The sequence below is a fragment of the Heteronotia binoei genome, chromosome 17, assembly GCF_032191835.1.
Source record: "Heteronotia binoei isolate CCM8104 ecotype False Entrance Well chromosome 17, APGP_CSIRO_Hbin_v1, whole genome shotgun sequence".
NCBI classification, from domain to species: domain Eukaryota; kingdom Metazoa; phylum Chordata; class Lepidosauria; order Squamata; family Gekkonidae; genus Heteronotia; species Heteronotia binoei.
The window spans coordinates 10,251,805-10,276,279 of record NC_083239.1 but is presented as its reverse complement, the minus strand read 5'-3'; the positions used below and the strand labels follow the sequence as shown (position 1 = coordinate 10,276,279).

At 43.3% G+C, this 24,475-nt stretch overlaps 2 protein-coding genes across 3 annotated transcripts in view; both read left to right on the top strand.

Annotated features, from left to right (window-relative positions):
* SELENON (selenoprotein N) overlaps nucleotides 1-2,372 on the top strand; it is a 47,685-nt gene extending 45,313 nt beyond the window's left edge. The window contains exons 11-12 of the mRNA XM_060258335.1: nucleotides 827-928; nucleotides 2,146-2,372. Of these exons, the coding sequence (XP_060114318.1) occupies nucleotides 827-928; nucleotides 2,146-2,316 (273 nt within the window). The 3' untranslated portion in view covers nucleotides 2,317-2,372. The remainder of the gene's footprint in view (nucleotides 1-826; nucleotides 929-2,145) is intronic.
* Nucleotides 2,373-10,185: 7,813 nt separating this feature from the next.
* Nucleotides 10,186-24,475, top strand: part of MTFR1L (mitochondrial fission regulator 1 like) — a 39,523-nt gene continuing 25,233 nt past the window's right edge. The window contains exons 1-6 of one of the 2 annotated variants that reach the window (XM_060258636.1): nucleotides 10,186-10,300; nucleotides 16,199-16,331; nucleotides 17,909-18,006; nucleotides 19,501-19,605; nucleotides 22,526-22,635; nucleotides 23,826-24,037. In XM_060258636.1, the coding sequence (XP_060114619.1) occupies nucleotides 17,932-18,006; nucleotides 19,501-19,605; nucleotides 22,526-22,635; nucleotides 23,826-24,037 (502 nt within the window). In that variant the 5' untranslated portion in view covers nucleotides 10,186-10,300; nucleotides 16,199-16,331; nucleotides 17,909-17,931. Of the gene's footprint in view, nucleotides 10,301-16,198; nucleotides 16,332-17,895; nucleotides 18,007-19,500; nucleotides 19,606-22,525; nucleotides 22,636-23,825; nucleotides 24,038-24,475 lie in introns of those variants that run through there. The other variant, XM_060258635.1, reaches the window with a different exon arrangement.

Sequence of the window (24,475 nt, the reverse complement as noted above, 5' to 3'; positions counted from 1 at the left end):
CACAGACATGGGACAACCATGATTTGAATAAAATACAATCAAGACAAAACAGATTAAAATACAATTAGGTTACATAGGTTAGTTAAAATAGATAAAACAGCTATTATAAATTAAAATTAAGTTAAGGTGCTACAGTTCACAGTCATATATAAGGTGGTTAGGTGGCTACACGTCAGTTTAGCCGGGTTCTATCTTAAAAGCAAGCTGAAAGAGAGCGGTTTTGCAAGCCCTGTGGAACTGATTCAGGTCCCGCAGGGCTCGCACCACCTCTGGAAGTTGATTCCACCATCGGGGGGGCCATTGCTGAAAAGGCTTGCTCCCTGGTTGTTTTCAGTCTAGCCTCTCTTGGCCCAGGGATTTTTAAAAGATTTTGAGAACTAGATCTCAGTGCTCTCTGGGGAACATATGGGGAGAGGCGGTCCCTAAGGTAGGCAGGTCCTCGGCCATATAGGCATGAATGTCCGATGTTTGAGAGCAGGCAGGCAGGCAGGAAGGCAAATTGGTGGGTGGAGAGAGAGAGAGGTAGAAAGAAAGCAACTTTAAATGTATTCTCTAAGCTGCCGGTTGGCTTCGCTTGGAGAAGTGATTTATAGAGACAAATGCCTTCTCCAGTCTGGCCGACAGGACAGGTGGGGGCTTTGAGAGCCGCACAATATGTATGAGAGAGCTGCATGTGACTCTCGAGCCACAGTTTGACCACCCCTCGTTTAATTCATCAACTTTTAAAAATATATGATTTAATTGATTTCTGTTCAGAATGAATGCCATTTAGTTAAGAGATGTTTTTCAAACCAGAGTGTTAAAAATATGCATTCCTTGTCTGTAGGCCAAGAAAGAGAGTAAGTTCAGCAGCAAACTTGCAGAGTTGCACCTCGAGAAGTACAGTTTCCCTGTGGAAATAATGATCTGCTTGCCCAATGGCACTGTGGTATGAGCCTGCCTCCGTTATAACGCCTCAGCTCTGTCTGTCCTTCTCTCGTTCTTGTAAAATATATTGTTTTAGTCATATAATGAGATTCATATGAACCTACCTCCGTTATAACGCCTCAGCTCTGTCTGTCCTTCTCTCGTTCTTGTAAAATATATTGTTTTAGTCGTATAATGAGAGTCTTATTATTTACATAAATTTTGGATATACAAGAAAGGAAATACCGTCACCCCATTTCTATATGGTTGCAGAGAAATAGCTATGCCTAATTTCATTTTCTGCTTAACATGAGGATCTTCCCCCTCAGCATTGGTGCACTATTATATGCACAACAATATTTGGGTACAAATGACTTCTTGAATTGAAGCCGTTATTAGTTGCCAGGATGCCACCTGCTTCATTTCTGGTTTTACTGAATCATCAGATTGCTGGTTTACTATAAAAGTATACAGATAGTATAATCTGGACTAGACTTTAGAATAATTCTCCTCTGTTGGACAAATTTACAGATAAGACTGATTATACAGTACTGGGAAGGAACCAATGTTCCCTCTAAGCTGTGGTGTCTTGTGAGCAAGAATTCTACTTTGTGAGCTACTGGCATTAAAGTTGTGAGTGAGCAATTTGGCTACTGTATAAATTAGTTTGCTCTGGGGCCATCCTTCCTGAGCTAAGGCAAAAACATGTGAGCCAGAGGCTAAAAAACTGTGAGCTAGCTCACACTAACTCAGCTTAGAGGGAACACTGGAAGGAACTCTCATTCTTGCAGAAACTGATTCTTAATAGATCATTAGAGTGTGTATCCAGACGTCATCAAAATAGAACTATTTCCCTTCCTCTTCTATTAATTGTTGATAATCTGCTTTGGATCCCAATTGCCTGCTTCTCATATAGTTGCTATAAGAATTAAGTATCCAATACATGTTTTTTTTTCCCTTCTTGGCTCTGAAAAGCCATCTCATTGCACTAAGCAAAGCAGCTGCAGCTAATTGGATGCTGTTATGGTCTGCAAGAGCACCCTTGGGCCAAGAAGGAGGAGCACTGTCGTCCCTCCTTGGTATCAGTCTCCTTTTTAAATTGCTGTATGTCGTTTAATGTGGCATTTACTGCCTTTGTCTTTTAGCTGCTGCCAGTTTAAAATGGTATTGCTTTCCTGGGACAAAAGCATCTGTTTGTAAAGCTCTCTTGCTTTCCTAAAGGCATCCCTCATTTTGCAGGTACACCACATCAATGCCAACCACTTCCTGGATATCACTTCTATGAAGCCTGAAGAAGTCGAGAGCAGCATCTTCAGTTTTTCTGCCAGTTTTGAAGATCCCTCGACAGCAACCTACCTCCAGTTCCTGAAGGAAGGACTTCAGAAAGCAAAACCGCTCCTGCAGACATAACTCAAGAAGGCTACTGCGGATCACCAAAGATACCAAGAGATCTTATTTCCTGAGACCCCTTTTCCTCTGTGCTGCCTAGCAGAGTGCTGTTCTTGGAAAACATGGAACAGTAACAACTGTAGTTGCACACATTTTTCTCTTGAAGAAGCACACATTTTTTTCTCTTGAAGGAGCAGTTTTGAAGGAGCTCTTATCAATGAGTTGGTGGGGTTTTTGAGTCCTCAAGATGCCTGCGCTAGAAAATTGGGGGCAGTGTGGCACAAAGGAGGGGAATGAGACTGGTTCCCAAACCAGGGCATGAGTGAAGCAAACACTGAACAATCACATTAGTAAAAAGTCTTGAGCACTGAGTCTGGCTTCTTTTGGGGATCTTAAATTGCTGGTACATAGCTGTACACAGGGCTTATTTGTAGAAAAAGCCCTGCATGGGCTCATTTGCATATCAGGCAACATCCCCAATGCCAAGCCAGCCGGAACTCCGTTCCTGTGCATTGCTGTTCAAAAAAAGCCCTGACTGTACATATCTGAAGCTTCATATTTTAGAACTCTGCATTGGAAGGCCCTGCTTGACTTGAATAGGTCACTGTGACAGGTGCATTTTGAGATCAGAATACATTCTGGCCCCTAACCTGGATAGCCCAGGCAAGCCTGATCTTGTTAGATCTCAGAAGCTAAGCAGAGCCAACCCGCTTCAGAGTACCAGAAGTTGGGAGGCAGAGGCAGGCTCTCAAGCCACTTCTCTGAACATCCTTCAAGCCCCGGTGGGAGTCATCAAAAGTCAACATGACTTCCAGGCATGGGCACACACATACACAAATGCCAAAAAACCCCAAACCACAACAACAACAAAAATGCATACTGGCAATTCTAGTTCAGAAGGGCAGTTTCATAACACAGGGCAGGGGATCCATTTAGCATTTTCTGCATCAAGCAACCAAAGGCAGTGCAGATGTTTACTGAAATTCAAGATGCCCTTCCTTAATTATTAACACTTGTATGATTTAGGGTTTGTAGAATCTTTCGGGCTCAAGTGCCGTGTTCTACTGGAGAAAGTTTTTCTTCCAGACATTTCGTTCTCAGCTGCGGAGAACATCCTCAGTGGCGTTGCAGCCGGAGCAGGCGCTCTGACCTTCTTGGCTGCTGTGTATTGAGTGAGGCCAGGGCTGCTGGAGAGCTGCTATTTCTAGGCTTGAGGGGGTGTGGTGAGAGGGCAATTGGTTTGTGAATGTACCCATTGTTTGGTGGGGCTTCCTGGAAGGGTGGTGATAAGGAAACTGGCTGTGGAATGTGACCATTGTTCTGTGTTGATTGCTGGGAGGGTTGGAAGCATTCACAAACCAATTACCCTCTCACCACACCCTCTCCAGCCTAGAAATAGCAGCTCTCCAGCAGCCCTGGCCTCGCTCAATGCACAGCAGCCAAGAAGGTCAGAGCGCCTGCTCCGGCTGCAACGCCACTGAGGATGTTCTCCGCAGCTGAGAACGAAACGTCGGGAAGAAAAACTTTCTCCAGTAGAACACGGCACTTGAGCCCGAAAGATTCTACAAACCCTAATGATGATGCCAGCCGTGAAAACCTGAAATCTTTGATAACGCTTGTATGGCTTGCACGGTATTGGTGGACTGCTTCCGCCATTAACACTGGAGCCTCTTTGGCCAGCAGCAGTAGGCCCCAGTGCCCTTGCCTGGTGGGGCTTGTGGTTGGCGGGGGATTCCCACCTTAAAACAGCTTCTGCCAGAGGAATGCATGCAGGCCTCATACCAGGGTTGAAAGTGGCTTTTCTGATTAATGGTAATTGTGAATGTATCTCTAATTATTCTTCTCCCCCCCCACACTCCCCAGAACTCTTATCGTCTCGAAAGGCCCAGTGCTGCCTTTTAAAAAGAATGTGTTTCTAGCTGCCATTGTTGGGGAGGGAACTTAAAAAATTTTGATGAATGCCATAGCAGAGCCAGTTTGGTGTAGTGGTTAAGTGTGCAGACTCTTATCTGGGAGAACCGGGTTTGATTCCCCACTCCTCCACTTGCAGCTGCTGGAATGGCCTTGGGTTAGCCATAGTTATCACAGGAGTTGTCCTTGAAAGGGCAGCTTCTCGGAGAGCCCTCTCAGCCCCACCCATCTCACGGTGTCTTGTTGTGGGGGGGAGAAGATATAGGAGATTGTAAGCCGCTCTGAGTCTCTGATTCAGAGAGAAGGGCGGGATATAAATCTGCAGTCTTCTTCCTGTAGTAGCAAGCCTCCTCCCACTTCAGTATGCCAGTAAGCTCCATTCAGTGAAATAGAATTTAAACCAAAATATGTTTATCAAATTGAAGCATGCGCATTAAGAACACTAAATGCATATTTGCCTTTCTTCAGAACTATTCTGTGTTCGAAATCAGGGTCTTTTTTTTGGGTTATAGATTTTGAAATTTGCTTTTAAACCAGATCTCTAACTTTCCAGGCTTAACTGGGGATGATGAGGCATGTCTGGCCGGCAGCTAGTTCCGGCGAGAGGGTGAAAGGTGAGGGGTAACCCACTGTTCCCTATTGCAATGGCCACTGCTCCTTTTATTAACTCTTCCTTTTGAGTTGGACTTGGCCTCCAAATGCTGAGCTGTCACATTTTTATCCTGTACTTTCCTAAGAAGCGCAGGTCAATGTACACACTTCTCCATTTTATCATTATAACAACCTTGTGAGGCAGGTGGAACTGAAGGAACAACCAGCCCAAGATGCCCCGGGGTACTTCTGAGCTGCGTGGGGATATGAACGCAGGTGTCCCCACCCCTGGCCTAACACTGGCCCACCAGTATTTCTTAATTTTCTTTACTAAAACAAGAAAATACCACTGTCCCCCAAGCACACATAATACAAGCAGAATGCATTCAAAGTGATTTGTGTCATCCTGTTGGAGGAAGATTGCGGAGCTTCTTGAAGTCCTCTGAGTTTTAAAAATGAATGAAACATTGGCAGGCAAAGGGTTAATTCATGTGTTCTGTTTCTGTGCTTCCCTATGTCTTGCCAGATTTTGCCAGTTCATGCCATGGCAAGCTGAATTTTGACTGTACCAGGAAGTAATGAATTTACTCTGAACATACATGAAGAGGAGGGGATGGTAACAGGCAAGTGCAATGTATGAATTGAGCCTGTATCTGCAGACAGAGGATCTACGAAGCGTCGAAGCTCTTATGCAGATTTCAAAAGGGAATGGTCGGCTTTTGCTCTGGATGCCAACCTTAGAGCCTTTCCCAGGCATACTGGTTTTTCTGCATTGTGAACAGCACCGTTATTTTTACTAGTCTGCTCAGGTAAATTGCTGCCTTTTGTGTGCTTTCTGCCATTCCTGACCACTAAACAGTGCTCCTGGAAAATGACTCCCATTACTGCTGTTGTTCCTGTTTCATAATACAAAGCGGCTCCGTTCTGTGTTAGACCAGTCATCCATCTATTCCTAGCAGCATTTATCCCAACTGAGTAGAGAATCTCAAGATGAGATTTTTTCCCCCAGCACTTGCTAACCCAGGATTGTTTTAATTGGAGATGCCAGGGGTTGAACAGGAGAATCATCTTCATGCAACACAGGGCTTCTACCACTGAAGATTAGCCCCATTCGCTGTTGGGATGGTGGTTAGGCTAGTTTCACGAGGCTCTTGAATGGTGCCTGTGACGTTGCTGCAAGACATAATTGTCTTTTCTCACCCCTCTTAGGGGTGCCATTGTAACTTCCCTCAGTTGAGAAACACAACTTCTGTTTGGTCTGTCTTCTTGGATGGTATGCTTATACTTTTTAGACCTCATGCCCATATCTTGAGTAGTTTTCACAGAAAAAAACACGGCTAAACCTTACCTCTTTCAGTTGCAAGGGACAGGTATATTAATTGTTGTGGGTGATGCAAATAAAGAGCCAGCCGATTGATGAAAACAATCCAGTGTCTCTTTGGGAAAGAATGTGCCATCCAGAAACTACCAGCCATGTAATAATACCCTTTTGTTAAAACTAATTAAGATGATGCACAGCAGCACACAAGCCTTTGAGTACTCCAGAATTCTTAAATCAGGCTGAGAAAAACCTCTCACCCTCTGCCATAACTTGGCTGAAAAAACCATGGAATCCTAAACAAATTCATGGGCTTAAAACCATTTGTTCACTGTTCGGTGTCATTTTGGTTAGTCTTAACAAAAGTTATTACATGTCTTTTGTTTGGGGGGTTTTTTTTGGACCAACACATACCTAGAGCTTCCATCCATAAAGACCTTTGGAAAAAACAAACGTTCTTGTGTAAATCTCTCGCCTTTTTTTAAGGGCCAAGCTTTTCATATTTATATTCCCTTTGTATTTCAAGAATTTTATAGGAATTTTGATAAATCTAAAGAGAAAGAAATTGAAAGAGATGTTTTCTTCGAATCATCTGTTCTTTATGATAGTCTGATCTTAAATCATGAACAGATCAGGCCTGATTTCTGACAGTTGATCTTTGGAGGGAAAGAACCCTTGTCATTTCATTCTCTTTTTTTCTATTTTAAAAAAAAAAACTCTGTAAAGGGTTTTGTTTTTGCCGTAATTATATTTTGTAGGGATGGCTCATTTTAAGAGGTGAGCTTTTCTCAGATACTGTACGTTCTATATTGCATTGGGACTGTTTCAGATCTAATCAGTTACTAATTGTGCATTATAGTAGAATTGCTGTCCTGGACAGTTAATGTAGCAGTACTGAAAGGGTTTCAAAGAAAATACAGAAAATATAAGGCTAGTAATGTGCTAGCTACCTTTTTGTAAACATTTTTTTTAAACTGGCTTTTATATTCATATATGTATTGTCTTAATCTGGGGCATTGACCCAAATCCATATGTACGTTCTGTCTACTTTGAAACTGAACATCAGTATAACTGGTGATGATCATTTAGTGCAATGTCTTAAAAGTGTACATTTTTAAGAAAGGCTTTACATGTTTGAATAACTTGCAACAAGGGCACATTGCAGCATACCGTCCAGTTTAGCAAGCATTAGCTGAATGTTTTAACAAAAACCTCGTAAATTCTTGTATAGAATGGCTTCAGTATTGCTGCTTTGAAGCAGCCCTGTTCACTGTTTTTTCAATTAATAAAAATGTGAAAACTCAGATTTTTGCTTTATATTTTGAGATGCAACAATTTTTGCTTTATATTTCGAGATGCAACAATTTACACCATCATTGCAAAGGAAGTGAGAAGGATAAGAGTGAAATGGTAACATGTGCTGAAGGATACATATTTGTTAACAAAGCTTGTATGCTGCCTTTCTGCCTTTACAAGGGCCGCAATTTAAAACATGCAAAATAAAACCCACATTTTAAAACCATTAAAATCAACACACATTAAAACAATTTATAAAGGTTTAAAATACATACAAAACATAAAAGCAGCAGTTGAAACACTAGTTAGGAAGGAGGGAGCAGTGAGGGAATGCTGAACAAAACAAATCTTCACCTGCCGGTGGAAGACAGTAACAGAAGGGAACAAAGCAATCTTCTCTGGTGAGAGAGTTCCAGAGTTTTGTATATGTGGTGATGGAGCTTGATAATTCATGCAAAGCTTGTGTTTTGATGAAATGCCAACAATAACCTAAGTCCTGTACATTGTCAGGAGCAGAGCTCCAGAACTTCTAAATTTTATTGTGTTCTTTCTTACGCCCTCCAAATACTTGCTTCTGGGCTCCGTGGTTCAAATCCCCTGTGAGAATTTTGCTGAACTTTAAGATTTGACAAACTTTCTAATATTTTCCTCCACAAAAAAAACAGGAAAATAATCAAAACATATAAAGCAGACAGATGGAAATCATCATCATGCTACTGTGACCACATAGAAGAAAGTAATTTTAAAAGTATGATGGGAGTAAGGTTTTATGATGACAATTATAATTCCAGAAGCATTTTAAGGTAGGTGCTGAGCTGATATAATTGAGTACACCTTCCGGTGATGTCAGTGGTGTGTGGCATATGGAAATGAGTTGTGCTAATGAGCTCCGGCACCTCTTTTTCTACAAAAAGATCCCTGACAGAAGGAATGTTTCTGGAATGGTTTTTACCCTAATGTAGGAAAGATTTATTCTCCCCCCCTTCCCTCGATGATGGTCAATCCTAAGTACGTATAGTTTCAGGAACAAACTTCATTGAATCCAGTGAGATTGACTCTCAAGAGAATGAGCCCAGGGACAGAATCTGCTGACAGAGCCCAACTTCATGTTCTCTCTCTTGTCACAGGGTATAATTTTGACAACTTCTGAAGTGGTATCTAAGTGTTACGGCACTGAAAGCAACAAAGACTTGAGAAAGGGGATGTTCAATAAAGCATGTGTTTCTAGGAATAGCCCTGTTAGTCTGTTGTGCCAAAACTGAGACATCTGCTGGCATTTTAAAGATTAAAATTTTATTACAGCCTAATGTTTTGTAAGTTAGGGCTCACTTCCTCTGATGCATGAGAATTAAATTTCTCTTCATTGTATCTGAGGAAGTGAGCTGCGTCGTGAAAGCTCATGTTGGAATAAATGTGACTAGTCTTTAAGGTGCCACTGATATACCTAAAGTTGCAAACAACTGACAAGCAGGAAAGAGATGTTAGGAGAGGTTACAGTTTGAAACAATGACCCAGGCTAAATGTTTAATGAGACCAGCACTTGTGCTGGGTGTGGAGCAGGGTGATCTATGTTGACAGGGTGCATTCCTTCATCACATGCAGACAGCGCCTTTTTTGTAGAAAAAGCCCAGCAGAAACTCATTTGCATATTAGGCCCGTGTCACCATATGTGTTTGTACAACAAGCCCAGCAGGAGCTCATTTGCATATTAAGCCACACCCCTGACACCAAGCCAGCTGAAACTGCGTTCCTGCTTTAAAAAAAACCCCTGTGAGCAGATAGAGACAGACCGTAAATATTTCCTAAACAAGTAAATACATAAAGGAGGGGGGGGGGGAATCCACTTCAGATCTCTTCCTGATGGTTGTAACTATGATACTAAAAGCGAGCGAGACGGACGACCTGGGGAGTAGGGTTGCCAAGTCCAATTCAAGAAATATCTGGGGACTTTGGGGGCGGAGCTGGGAGACTTTGGGGGTGGGGCCAGGAGACAGTAGGGGTGGAGCCATGATCAAGGCTGTGACAAGCGTCACTGAACTCCAAAGGGAGTTCTGGCCATCACAAGCATAATTGAACTCCAAAGGGAATTCTGGCCATCACATTTAAAGGGACGGCACACCTTTTCAATGCCTTCCTTCCATAAGAAATAATGAAGGATAGGGGCACCTTCTTTTGGGGCTCATAGAATTGGACCCCCTGGTCCAATCATTTTGAAACTTGGGGGGTATTTTAGGGAGAGGCACTAGATGCTGTACTGAAAATTTGGTGCCTCTACCCCAAAACGCAGCCCCCCCAGAGCCCCAGATACCCGCGGATCAATTCTCCATGATTTTCTATGGGAATAAATCTCCCTAGGGAATAACAGAGTTCCCAGCAGACACTTCCCTCCCCTCCCCCTGCTTTCTGACGACCCTGAAGGGGGGGGGAGGGTCTCCAAACCGGGGGATCCCCTGCCCCCGCCTGGGGCTTGGCAACCCTAGTGTGGAGCAAAAACTGCCCTGCCCGCAGAGGGGCTGACTGCTGGGCAAAGAGGCCCAGGGGTTGAGCTGCGCGACGCGAGCCAAGGATGCTCGAAAAGGGCGCTCCTTCCTGCTCAGCATCTCCGCGCGTGCCCAGCGACGCCCGAGGGGAGACTTTCCCTCCCTCCCGCCGTTTTGAGGCCCCAGCCAAGCAAGGGGGGGGGGCGAAAGAGTTCTCTCCTCCCGTCAGCATCACGCATGCGCGGTGAGGGGCGGTGGGTGGGCGCCGACGGCGGAAGGAAGGAAGGGCGACGCGGGGCTGCTGGGAAGCGGCTGCCGGGTTGAGGGGGCTTTTTTCCGTGTCCGGGTCGGTCCTACGAAGTCGGAGGGGATTGAGCGGGGCGAGGGGGGTCTGCGGTCCGTTGGAGAGGTGAGGGAAGGGAAGCAGTGGGCGTGTCGCGGGAAGGTGTGGGTGGGGCCTGGGGGGCGCCGGGGGGCGTGGTTTGTTAGCCGCCCCTGCACCGCTCTGCTCTGTATCCCTGCGCAGTGGCTGCCTTGCCCGGGCGCTTGGGGGCTTCATTGGGCGCTTGTTTAGGGAGCAAAGCGGTGGCTCGCAGTTTCCCGTCGTCGTCCTCCCCATAGCTGTCGCCTTAGGGACAGTAATAAAGCGGAGTAGGCTCTCTGAGCAAGTGCAGAGTGCATTTCCTTTGAACTGTGATGAATTCGCCCTAGGGTTGCCAAGTCCAACTCAAGGAATATCTGGGGACTTTGGGGGTGGAGCCGGGAGACTTTGGGGGTGGAGCCAGGAGACAGTAGGGGTGGAGCCAAGATCAAGGCTGTGACAAGCATCATTGCACTCCAAAGGGAGTTCTGGCCATCACATTTAAAGGGACGGCGCACCTTTTCAATGCCTTCCTTCCATAGGAAATAATGAAGGATAGGGGCACCTTCTTTTGGGGCTCATAGAATTGGACCCCCTGGTCCAATCTTTTTGAAACCTAGGGGGGTGTTTTGGGGAGAGGCACTAGATGCTATACTGAAAATTTGGTGCCTCTACCCCAAAAAACAGACCCCCCCCCCAGATACCCACGGATCAATTCTCCATGATTTTCTATGGGAATAAATCTCCATAGGGAATAACAGAGTTTCCAGCAGACATTTCCCTCCCCTCCCCCCCTCCGCTTTCTGACGACCCTGAAGCGGGGGAAGGGCCTCCAAACCGGGGGATCCCCTGCCCCCACCTGGGGATTGGCAACCCTAATTCGCCCCCACCCACTGCTGTTGGGGTTGCCAGGTCCTATTCAAGAAATATCCGGGGACTTTGGGGATGGAGCCAGGAGAAAGGGTGTGACAAGCATAATTGAACTGCAAAGGGTCGTTTACATTTAAAGGGACCACATACCTTTTAAATGCCTTCCCTCCATTGGAAATAATGGATAGGAGCACCTTCTTTTGGGGTTCATAGAATTGGACCCCCTGGTCCAATATTTTTGAAACTTGGGGTTTTTTGTGGGGTGAGGCACTGGATGCTATACTGATAATTTGGTGCTTCTACCTCAAAAAACAGCTCCCCCAGAGCTCCAGATACCCAGATCAATTCTCCATTATTTCCTATGGGCATAAGTCTCCATAGGGAATAATAGTTCCAAGCAAACATCCTCCCTCCCCTCCCCGCTTTCTAATGACCCTGAAGCGGAGGGGAAGGGTCTTCAAACTGGGGGATCCCCAGTCCCCACCTGGGGATTGGCGACCCTAACTGCTGCCCCTGTATCAGTGTTTTTGGTAATGTGAAGAAAAGGTGCTAGGTCAAAGCAGCTGCCTGTCATTTTTTTCTATGCAAGTTCCAGCGTGTTGAGTCTGTTGTAATAAAAATAAATACATACATACGTTTTACAAACTTTAAAGTATCCTTTAAAGACTAGCAGTATTTATTCCAGCATTCGTTTTTGTGTGTCGGAACTCATAAACTGGAGTGGATTTTCTCTTCATTGCATCTGAAGAAACGAGCTGTCTCGCCAAAGCCCGTGCTAGTCTCTTAACGTGCCACTGGATTTCTGTTTCTAGAATAACACAATTACCCATCTTATATAAACGTGTCAGTCTTATTTTTAAAAACTCCATTATTATAATTGTAACTAATATTCTTCAGTACAAATTAACAACAGGTACTTGTGTGTCTCTTACGGCGCAGTCTTGTACAAAATTATGGCACTCTGAACCTGCTGAAATTGAGAGGTTTAGACTGCAGTAACTGCACAGGATTGTATTTAAGTCTTTAATGTGCTGCAGATCCTTTTTAAAATATGTAACAAACCGGTATATGAAAGAGAACAGAGGGTGGCTGCTGTAACAGGACAGGTGGTGTTAATGGAGTAGAGTTCTGGGGGTTAGACTGAACTGATGTGTTTGTATGCTAGCAAGTAGCAAGGGTTTTTTTTCCCCTTTTCATTCTGTTATTTCCAATTTGTAAAGTAAATTCTTCTTATCAAAGATTTCAGGTTTTCACGGCTGGTAACATCATTAGGGTTTGTAGAATCTTTCGGGCTCAAGTGCTGTGTTCTACTGGTAGAACAAGGCACTTGAGCCCGAAAGATTCTACAAACCCTAATAAATTCTTCTTGCTTCCTCCATTCTCTCTTGACCTCTTGCTGTCTTCTCCTTCCCACAGGATCTGTTGTTAAGAATATTTGTAGTCATTTTCTTGAGATGGTGAACTTGTTTTGCGGTGGGGGAAACACAATTCGTAATCTTGCTTAGAGAGTAAAATGCTGATACCAGCTAAGCCTCTGCACATTAACTCAGAGAAAAAAAAATTCCTGGCAAGTTCAGTGGGCTTTGCTTCCAAAGTCAGCATATATAAACTCAGAGGCTTAGTAGTGTTCTCTACCTCTTCTTTTTTCTCTTCCTCTGGATGGAAACAGAAGTGAGTGGTACCTTCTTCTTGCAACTGCAGTATGCCCTTTTACTTTCTGCTTTCTTGTGTTCTTTGTGCAAGCCCTAAACAGCTGTTGTGTGATTCATAATGCACTACAGTCTTTGGGTGAGAGAAGTCTTCTATGTCTTGGTCTGTAGACTTCTAGATTAATGGTAAGGTGCTGTTTTGTGCTGTGGGGGAAAATCACCAGTGAGGCGACCCTGGCACCTTCATATTTATCCAGCAAGGTTTTATATCTCTCTTTGAGCAGTCTCTTCTTATGGTGGAAAGTGCTGTCAAGTCACTAATGGTGATCCCATAGGATTCCCAAGGCACAAGATGTACAGAGAAAGGTACGATTCAGAAGGTGGTGCTGGGGACTGCTGTTCAGCCCCTTGGTTCGTGGGCTTCTGTAAAAGTTCCATCTTGTCCCTATGCTCTTTAACATCTGCATGAAACTGCTGGGTGAGGTCATCTGGGGATTTGGGCTGGGACGTTACCAATATGCGGATGACGCTGAGCTGTGTCTCATGTTTCCAGATAATCCCAGGGAATGGTTGTGGACTAGTAAACTGAAGTTTAATCACGACAAAATGGAACTGCAGCTGATGGGCAGATGGTGTCACCTATTCTGGACAGAGTTGCACAGTGCTTGAATGAACAGCTCAATTGTCTGGAGATGCTCTTGAAGCCAGAACTACGCTTGTATAAGGAGGTGGCAGACATGGTCAAGAGTGCCTTCTGTGAGCTTTGTCCAGATAGCCAGCTGTGGCCTTTCCTGGGCAGAAAAGATCTGGCCACTGTAATACATTCCCTGGTTACATTTAGATTACTGCAGTGGGCTTTATCCTTCACAGGATTGTTACGAGAATAAAATGAAGAAAGGGAGAACTGAGCATGTTGCCCATAATTCTTTTTCTTCTTTCTTGAGGAAATCAGCAGTGCTTGAAGAACCAATGGGATAAAAATATTCTCTGATAGAAAGAAGGGAACCTGCTTCTGCAGATTTCCTTTTGTTCATCCAGCACGGGATGAGAAGCACCCAGGGAGTAATCTCTTAAATCCAATTACCAGCACATTTTTGGATTTTCTTAGTTGTACCTTTACTATTAGTAAATTCTGCAAGGCTGTTATTGTCTCTTTAAATAGAGTTGTTTGGCACTGATAATCTAAAATAAACATTCACCTAGGAAGCGGTTGAGATTTTTTTTGGTGGGAGGGGAGTTGTCAGAAAATTATTTTATGCAGATATCTTGAAAAAAAGTTTTACTTTTTCATGGAAAACTATATGTTTGTTTCATTGCATATCAGGCTGGGGGGCTTTGGAAAATATAGCCTGTTTTTTCTGTTCCCTCCTCCCTTTCCCAAGCACACAACCATACCTTTGCTCTCTTTGCAATGTGAGTAGAGTAATGGTTCTTTTTCAGCTGAGATAGCAGCTGAGTTTTCTTCAGCAATAGATTTTAATCTGTGATCTGCAGCTGCTGACATTGTAAAAATCCTACTTCGACTTTCCTTTTCTCTTTGACAAGCTGCAAGCTCTTGTGGCAGACTAGTGGTTCCTTATACTCCATAAGCAGCTGGTACAGATAATCTTCCACTTAAGCCAAGTGACTTCTCAAAGAACCTTCACTTTATGTGTGTTCTCAGTAAGGTGAGCTGCAATGCCATTGCCCTGTGTGTGCCAGTGTCTTGACCTTCACTTGCACCAGAGGAGGTTACCAGAGATGGGGCTGCCTAAGGTTTTTATTAGACTTGTTGCTGCTTAGCATTGTGTTTCTTACTTTGGAAGGTTTTAATGCAATAAAAATGAAGCGTTATATAGGAAATTGTTTTCCAACGCTGTAGAGGAGCTTATGGAAAAACCTTGCTAACTAAGTGTTCTTGGCACACAAAAGCTTTGAATAAGCTTTGGTCAGTCTTAAAGGTGCCACTGGTATTCTAGTAATATTGCTGTACAAGAGTATCTGCTTTACATTTATAATTTTTATGCTTATGATGTAGTTGGTTGTTTCCCTCTTTTATGTGAATAAACTGTGGCTGGGAGCTAGCAATTGATGTACTGTCTCTACCAGTAATAAGTTAGATCACAGAGCCTCTTTTTTGCTCAAGAAGAGCAAAAAATCTGTGTGATATAATCTGTGTGATATTCTGTTTTGTAGCTGTTGTTGGTGCAAATAAGACAGAAGCTAATGAGGCTGCGGCTGGATGTTTTTTGAATATTCATACTTCGCTGTCTGTTTGCATATCATGCATATTCACAGTTTATCTCAAAAAGTGTCAGTTTGGTGTAGTGGTTAAGTGTGTGGACTCTTATCTGAGAGAACCGGGTTTGATTCCCCACTCCTCCACTTGCACCTGCTGGAATGGCCTTGGGTCAGCCGTAGCTCAAGCAGAGGTTGTCCTTGAAAGGGCAGCTGCTGTGAGAGCCCTCTCCAGCCCCACCCACCTCACAGGGTGTCTGTTGTGGGGGAGGAAGGTAAAAGAGATTGTGAGCCACTCTGAGACTCTTTGGAGTGGAGGGCGGGATATAAATCCAATATCTTCTTCTTCTTCAAAAGTAGGCTTAAGAAGCCATCCTTGTTGTGAAAAAAGTGAAGTGGCTTACAAATATGTTTCCAGGACAAATCTCCAAAGCAAAAACAGTAGATGTCCAGAATCCACTGACGCTCAGAGAAATGAAGCAGATATATACTGAGTCAGACCACTGGCCCAGTATTGCCTATTTAAATTCATAGCAGCTCTCCAAGGTCCTAAAGAACATTCTCTCCAGTTCTGAAAACCTTTAACAGGAGATGCCAGGGTTTGAACCTGATACCTTCTTCGTTAGAAACCTGTGCTCTGCCATTCAGCTACACCCTCACCCCAACATAATGACTTGTGATTGGTAATTTTATGGTTGTGACTATTTTACATTGTTCTTCTAGTTGATCGTAGGAATTGAATAATAATTTATATCAGAAGCAGAAAACTTAATCATATTTTACAGAGCTGAGCATTTGTATGTGGAATGCTGCACTTGGTATAGTGCATATGGTGTAGTGTGGAGTCAAGTTTGGTGCAGTGGTTAAGAGTGCAGACTCTTTTCTGGGAGAACCGGGTTTGATTCCCCACTCCTCCACTTGCACCTGCTGGAATGGACTTGGCTCAGCCATAGCTCTGGCAGAGGTTGTCCTTGAAAGGGCAGCTGCTGTGAGAGCCCTCTCCAGCCCCACCCACCTCACAGGGTGTCTGTCATGGGGGAGGAAGGTAAAGGAGATTGTGAGCCGCTCTGAGACTCTTGAGATTCAGAGTGGAGGGCGGGATATAAATCCAATATCATCCATCATCACCACCACTTGCCTTAGCTTGTATCTGCTGCTGTTTTGAAAACTTAGTTGCCTCTCCATAAGTATTTATGTTTTACTTCTTCAGAGTAAACAAATCAACTCTGGTACAGCTACAAAGATTTGGACCATTGATAGTCTTCCTCCCGTTCATCGTGAACACAACATCAGACAGCAGTTTCTTCAACATCAGGAATAGCTGAGCTCCTTCTGGTTGCCCTGTAAGTTTCAGGTTGAGGGGAGGGAACATGAAAAGAGAATGCCATATTTCTTCACTATCCTTCATAACCTGTGGGTTTTGTAATGTTCTTGTCTCTGTTTAAGTGGTCCAAGGGGTAACTCATACTGTCATCTTAAACAGATTTACACCCTTGGAGAGCCAGTTTGGTGTAGTGGTTAAGTGTGCGGACTCTTTTTTTTTTTTGGGGGGGGGGGGAGTTTAAACTTTTTATTAATTAAAAACAAAAAGACATTCCAACAAACATCAACTATAATACTAATAACCATAGAATCTACCTTACAAGCCATCCTGTTATGAATACAATATGCAGAGTGTATTTCTAATATAAAGCAAAAGTTAAATACTTATCCGGTAATTTACACAATGTTTTTTGTTCAGATTGTACATAAGCAAAAAAGTGAAACCATTTCTCTACAAACATGTTTTTATCTAGACCTTTATCTGATGCTTCAGAATTTTTTATGGTAGTAGCCAGCTTATCCATTACTACTAGGTCCCAAATTTTTAGAAACCAATTACGTTTAGAAGGCAAGACAGGGGCTTTCCAATGGTGAGCTATTAATAATTTTGCGGCTAAAATAAGCATTGAAGCCAATTCATGTTTATGCTTAGCCATTTCCCCATTTTTCCAAAGGTTAAGCAAAATGAAGTCGGGGGTGAAGGGCACTTTGTGATCAATTATACGTTCAACAGTGGGCAAAATTTTCCTCCAGAATTCCATCACAACAGGGCTGGGAGAACCGGGTTTGATTCCCCACTCCTCCACTTGCACCTGCTGGAATGGGTCAGCCATAGCTCTGGCAGAGGTTGTCCTTGAAAGGGCAGCTGCTGTGAGAGCCCTCTCCAGCCCCACCCACCTCACAGGGTGTCTGTTGTGGGGGAGGAAGGGAAAGGAGATTGTGAGCCGCTCTGAGACTCTTCGGAGTGGAGGGCAGGATATAAATCCAATATCTTCTTCTTCTAAGTCTCTTGAAGTCAGTGGGCCTGGAAGGGTGTAGCTCTGTAAATGAGGCCTTGAAAAGGGGAAGGCTGGAACCACAGCTGCTGCATCCTGTCTGGAGCAAATGTAGGCGGGAGCCCTCCTTCCAGCTTTTCAGTGACGGGCGAGATATCAGATGAAGGATAGGAAGCAAAGTCAAACATACTTTTATCATATTTGAAGCTCATTTGATGCTCTTTGTTCAAGGAATCCACCCTTCTGCTTGCGTGTTGTGGCAAAGAAACATTTGTAAACAGCAGCAAGATCAGGACAGTGGAGAAAATTACCATGGGAAATCAGTTGCATTAGAGCTGATGAAGGCCGTGCTAAGCACTTTCCAGGAATATTTTCTGCAGAGTGCGTTAATGCTGTGCTGTTGGACGACACAATTGCTAGTTTGTCTTCTTGGCCCTGGAGTCTGGAACAATGAGATGGCTAAATACAGGAGTATGGGTTAAATAACTACCTATTATATAACTAAGATTCTTCATAAGGATGATACAGCTGCTCAGTCCCTTTAAATTTAACAAATGCAGAACTTGCCCAAATTTTAATAACAATGAACTTTTTTTTTTAAGTTCCAGTACTATGAAGCTGCTGAATGATTTGCGGAACTGCAGTTTTGGCTGTTGATTTACTTGTGCTTCCTGTCTGGTCTGAGATGGAAGAAGACTCAGTGAGTACAGTAGTAATAACAAAGTATTCTAAGAAAAATGTGTAAACTTGTAGTTTGAAATCTCACTGATCTGCACAGTACATTGAGACTATGCCTCCTTCAATTAGCTTGTCGTTCCAGACTCTGTTTCAGTACCTCTTCTTGGAGGAGAAACTTGGCAGATTCCATCCATTTTAAGTAGAAGTAATCCTTCTAAGTCTCTTGGGCATTTTTAAAGATGGCACCTCTCTTTTGAGTTAAACATATGCATGAGGAAACTACAACTTGCCTCATACATTCCACACACACACACACCCCCCAGGCATATGCTGAAAATGGTTGGGATTTTGACTAAAGTATTCACAAGTCATGAAAAGGATCTCCCAGCTTCTGGAAATGTTTAGGAGTTCTGCAAAAGTGTTTGCTAGTGGGGTGGGGGGGTGGTCTGCAGAATACAGAATGTGCCTTCATTGCCGATGCGATTGTCACTTGTGCTTGTTGTATCACAGTATAACCAAAACGGAACTGTGGCCTAGTTTGCTCAATATCCCCCCCCCAAAAAACCCAATGTGACTGGTCTTCCATAATGTCATGTAGCCAGATCTGATTGGTTACATGGTATCGTGATGTAACTGAGTTCACAGTAGCCATGTACAGTGCATAGATTGTTCTTTGTACATGTTTTGAGTAATTCTCATGTTTCAGTCAATGCAAATACAGCTGAACATGTGACATACACCCCACATTGTAACATGTGAACAGGGCTACAGTGAAAGCCCAGGAAGTTAAAAAAAAAAAGAAATGTCAGTGAGACAGCAACATACCAGGGCTGTAAGTGAACATGAGGACTAGATTGGCACCAAAATATAGAGTTTTTAGGCGATTCTGCCCCAAATTGCTTTCTGGGAAAAAGCCCTACTCTCCACCAGGCCTTTCACTTATATTATGCTACTTTATACTGTATATCTGTCACACAGGTTGCCTTTTTCTACTAATTGCCTAAAAAAGTAATAGACACAGTTGTGCGTCCTGGGCTGCAGCTTATGTGGCTTGGCTGGTGAAGGGAGGAGCCGCTGTGGGGAGGGTTTGGATTTACTGAAACCCATGTTCCCTGAAGCAGAAATATGGTTGAGGAATAGCCGACCTTCATTGAATGGAGGGTGGTTTCATTAAAAACGATTAGCAAGAAGAAGAGAAGAATAAAAATCATTTTATTTGTCTGAGCATTCGGACAAAATTGGTGTAATGTATGTATTCTGAATGTCCTGGTAAAATCGGCAATGTAAGAGGACATGTTTGATTGTTTTTGCCATTCCACGCTGACATGGGCAGAAATGTTGTGCATCTGAAATACATGCCTATCTTGTGCTTATCTCTCTTCAAGAAGGGGAAATAGAAAGATATTAAAATGAGCCAGAGTGAAGGCTCTGTGGTGTTTGGGGAATTCTAGTGTATAAAGATAATAAGGAAATTATTAAATGTACTAAATAATATCATTGAATATTTTATCCTCAGACTATCCCAATTTGGCAGAACAAACCATATGGCTCATCACGCAGCTTTGTCAGAAAGATTGGGACAAATCTGCCTTTAAAACCGTGTCCTAGAGCAAGCTTTCAGGTAAAATGGTGCATTTCACCCTGTGGCGCTGTAAGTGGCAATCGCTATTGTTCAACCATGTGTGTTGGTTAAAAACAAAAATTGCTCTTTAGTGCAGGAGGGAATCCTCCCAGTGGTTCAAGGCTGCCTCTGCCGCTTTCAGTCCTGTTTTTGGGCAGGCGTAGAGCTGTTTTTTGTTCCGACCTGGATGGCCCAGGTTAGCTGGATTTCATCAGAACTCAGAAGCGGAGCAGCGTCAGCCCTTTTTAATACTTGGATTGGAGCCAACCAAGGAAGTCTGTGGTTGCAGAGGAAGGCCACGGCAAACCACCTCTTTATCTTTTGCCTTGAAAACTCTGCAGAGTGGCCATATGTTGACTGCAGCTTGATGGCAAGGGCTATTTTACTGGTTAGGTAGTTGGTTTTACATGCTTTGGTGCAAACCAGCTTCTCTGTTGCCCTTTAAAAATATGCTGTTGATTTTGCTCTGATAGGTTTTAATTTTTACCAGGTTTGTATTGAATTTCATTTTATTGGTTTCCTTGTTTTTTTTTTTTCCTGAAGGCTTTTATTGTTCATGCTGCTGCGTAGCTGCTGCTTCTGGTTTTTGTTTGTACATTCAGTCTGGTTAAAATATCACATGTTGCCCCGAATACCTTGATAGAGGGGTGCAACTGAACTGCAGTAGATAAATAAAATATGTATTGTTACACTGTTTCAATAAAATATATACTGCTACAGTATTTCTTATGTTAACCCAAATCTTTACACAAACAAAAAAAAAGGATGTAGCTTAGGAAATCAGGTGCATCCTAGAAAAGCTTCTGGATAGCTCTGATAACTTTCAGAAGCAAAAGCGAGCAGCGCCCCTGACAACTTTGGCTGTGCACAAAAGCTTACATTAATTGGCTAGCGGCTACTGGGGACAAAACACTGCTGGACCACCAAGAATGCCCTTATTTATTATTTTATTTACCAAACTTATGCCCTACCTTTCTGGTCTCGTAAGGACCACCAAGGCAGCTAACAAAATCATATGTAATAAAACGAAAGTTCAAACCATAAAATCCCATCTTAAAAGCCATTAAAACGAACAAAACACACATTATTAAAACAATTAAAATTGCACCTAGAATACAGGTACAAAAACTTAAAATAATCGTGTGTGTGTAAAGCGCAGATACCAAACCACAGTATTATTCTCAGAACTGTGGAAACCAACAATAAGATTTTAACATGGCAAAGTTAACTTGGTCACCCAAGATAACTTGGGAAATTGGGCTGTGCGTGACCTACGTTTATCAAACTTCCGGAACAGGGGTGTTGAACTCATTTTTTATGAGAGCCAGATCTGACATAAAAGGGACTTTATGCATATCATAAAACGTAATGCCAGGGAATGGAGATATAAACTTTATAAAGGATACAGAGAAACACAAATATATTATTTTTTACTTAAAATACAAACATGGTTAAAACTTTTGCAGTGTTTTGTTTTAAATGGAAAGGTGGAGGAATATTGAGATTTGACAATGCAATTTTAAAAATGAAACATCAAGAAAAAGCACAAGGATCACAGCAGAAACTAAAAATATAAACCAAAAATAGAAAATGCTCTGAGCTTGGAAAAACATGAAATGGCTGGGCATTGCAAGCTTCTCCGCCTGCCCCCAGTCTACTCAGATTGATAATGGCTCTTCAGTATAATATTCCTCTTTGGCTGTGGGTTCCTAAGTTAGAGTGCTCATTAGGCAGCAGTTCTAAGGTCCATTCAGCAGAGACATGCTGGCTCAAAGCATCAACTTTTTATTTGCAAGGATAAACTTGACTGGCCATATAAATGCTGAAAAGTGAAACTGAGCTCCACTCCATTAAAATACATTGCAGCACAGACAAAGCTGCAAGGAAAACACGCAATAGTTTTTCCATTAAGGTCTCTGTGGGCAGATAGACTACTCCCAGTCTGTCTGGGCACAGAGATGTTAATGGAAAGTCCATTCTGCATTTTCTTTGCAGCTTTGCTTCCTGCTTCAGCCTGTAAAGACAAGGAAGAAGGAACGGGAAATTTAGGCTTCAAAGGGTGAGGACAGAAGGGGGAAGAAAAGAGTCCCATGGGCGTGACTAAAGCTGGTTCTGGCCCGCAGGCAGGAAATTTGACACCACTGTTCTAGAAGATCTCCATTCCCGCTTCTTCTGAGCTATAGTGCCAAGGTTTTCTGATCCGCTTGGTGCTGGTGTAAGGAATCACTAGGCTGGGAAGCATAGAACCTAACATTTTACCAGCTTCTCTATCAGCTGAGACAGGCTTTCTGAAAGAAGCATTTGGTTCTGTGTTTGACTGATTGCCTCACCTTCCTCTAGCCATGGTTTATAGTGCAACATTTTTCTTGACTCCTATTAAAGCATATTGGGAGTTGAGAATTATATAACCGCATGCAGACAGTAAGCCTCATCATCATAGACTTGAACAAGGAACACTTGGGTTTGGCTAAAGTTTGTTTTCAGGACTTTCTAAGAATGAATGTTGTGTTGGTGCCTCAGAAAAATAAAGAGTATATCCTGTTAATGTTTGTGCAAGTTAGCTATGGTCCATAAATGACTCTCAGTACAATGGTGCTGAACAAATTCATATGCCTCCTAGGGATATAGATTTTGTTTTTTTAAAAAACAGCCTTTTAAACTCAGAAAAATGATTGTTTAAACAGTACAGGGAGTGTGATCAGCACTGCAGATCTGTTATGTTTTTCTCTTGACTCTCATTATCGGCCATGTTGTTTAAACATTTTACATATAAAACAGATTTTTTTATCATTTGAAATATTTAATCATTTACATCCCTAACGTCTCCCAAATTGACAAGAAGTTGGTTTATACTGAGAACATGCACTTTTGTGGAACACCCATTAATTTTATTATTTTTCTCTTCCATACCACACTCAAGGCTCTACCAAACGTTTCAGATCTCTACTTAAATGACACTCCCCCTGTTCCCACCCTGGCAGATGTTGCATGGATCGCTTCAGATGATGAAGAAACATACGCTAGAGTCAGGTACATCATGCCTTCTTTTCGTCCTTGGTGCCTTTTGACTTCCCTTACTGGCTAAAAATCGGGGCAATAATCACAGCTTGTTTGCTATCTACCCTCCCACCCTCCACTTGCACCTGCTGGAATGGGCTTGGGTCAGCCACAGCTCTGGCAGAGGTTGTCCTTGAAAGGGCAGCTGCTGTGAGAGCCCTCTCCAGCCCCACCCACCTCACAGGGTGTCTGCTGTGGGGGAGGAAGGGAAAGGAGATTGTAGGCCGCTCTGAGGCTCTGTTCTTGAAAGGGCAGCTGCTGTGAGAGCCCTTTCCAGCCCCACCCACCTCACAGAGTGTCCGTTGTGGGGGAGGATGGGGAAGGAGATTGTAGGCCGCTCTGAGGCTCTGTTCTTGAAAGGGCAGCTGCTGTGAGAGCCCTCTCAGCCCCACCCACCTCACAGGGTGTCTGTTGTGAGGGGAGAAGACATAGGAGATTATAAGCTGCTCTGAGTCTCTGATTCAGGGAGAAGGGCGGGATATAAATCTGCAATTCTTCTTCTTCTTCTTCTTCACCCTGGTATCTTTTTCTGAGTAAGTGCCATCCCAGGCTTCAGAAGGCAAGCAGAATATACTGCAAGGTTCAGGTGCCTGTTCTTAGATATAGTTAAAGATTGAATTGCTTAAAAAGCAGCTTGATTTAAAGCAACTACTGCAGTTACTTTTTAAAAAGATCGACTACTTGTAATTAGTGATTATAGCTGCTCTGGAGGAATACTTACGTATGGTCTGGAACATGGAGGTAGAGGTAGAGAAAATGCCTTTCCCTCAGGGGTAATGAAGAGACAATAAAAAAATTAAAAATAAATGTGGATTGATTCTCTCATAAAATGCTGTAGAGCGTTTTTAAGAGTGGAGAGAATCACACATGGGAAATAGATCTTTTGAGGGGAGAAGAACAGATACAGACTGAAGGGTCACAGGTTAGGTAACAGATATTTTAAAGGGTGTGTTAGGCAACTTGATGAATGAGATTGAGTTGTACACTCTGGTACAGCAAATGCTCCCATGGAAAATTATTGTTTATGGTAGCAAGCATTAAGGGAAGCAGTAACAGCAACTAGCAAGCATGATATGATATGATACAGCGACTGTGGAATGCTTTTAAAATGTTTACCTTCTGGGGTGAGTTTTATTTGGAACATTTGGGTTTCTGAATTCCAGGACAGACTCTCGTCCTCTAAAGCACAAGTGGAAGCCCAGCCCATTCTTTGTTATACAGCGGAATGCCTCTGTCCCAAATTTGAGAAAGCAAGAAGAAAAGTTGTTGGCTTTGAAGAAACCAGGTTTACCTGCCTTGAGTCGGACCACGGAACTCCAGGAAGAGCTGAGTCATTTGCGGAGTCAGATAGCAAAAATTGTAGCTGCAGATTCTGGTAAGAACACAGAATCCTGATGCTTTCATTGTCAACACCCTAAACCAGGGGAATGACCTGCAGGCCAGAACCGACCCCCTACAGGACTCTTATCCATCCACAAGCAACTGGCTGTCCCCGCTTCCTTCTCTGATGCTGCTGCTACAGCTGCATCACAGATTGCTTTTGCCCAGATCCCTCTCCTGCTTCCGGTAGAAGAGAGATGAAGCCAAACCTCTGTTCCCTCAATTGGCTAACTGAGGTTTCCTCCTTTGGGAGGAAGGGTGAGGGAGGGAGAGAGCGAGAGAGAGGGCCTGTGCAGAACAAAGTTTGAGTTCTGTGGTGCCTTTAAGACCAGCAAAATATGAGCTTTTGGTGCAGATACACTTTTTCAGAGGGGTGTGGGGGGGTGGATGGATTATTCTGACAAGCAATTTTCATTGAGATTCCAGTGTTCTG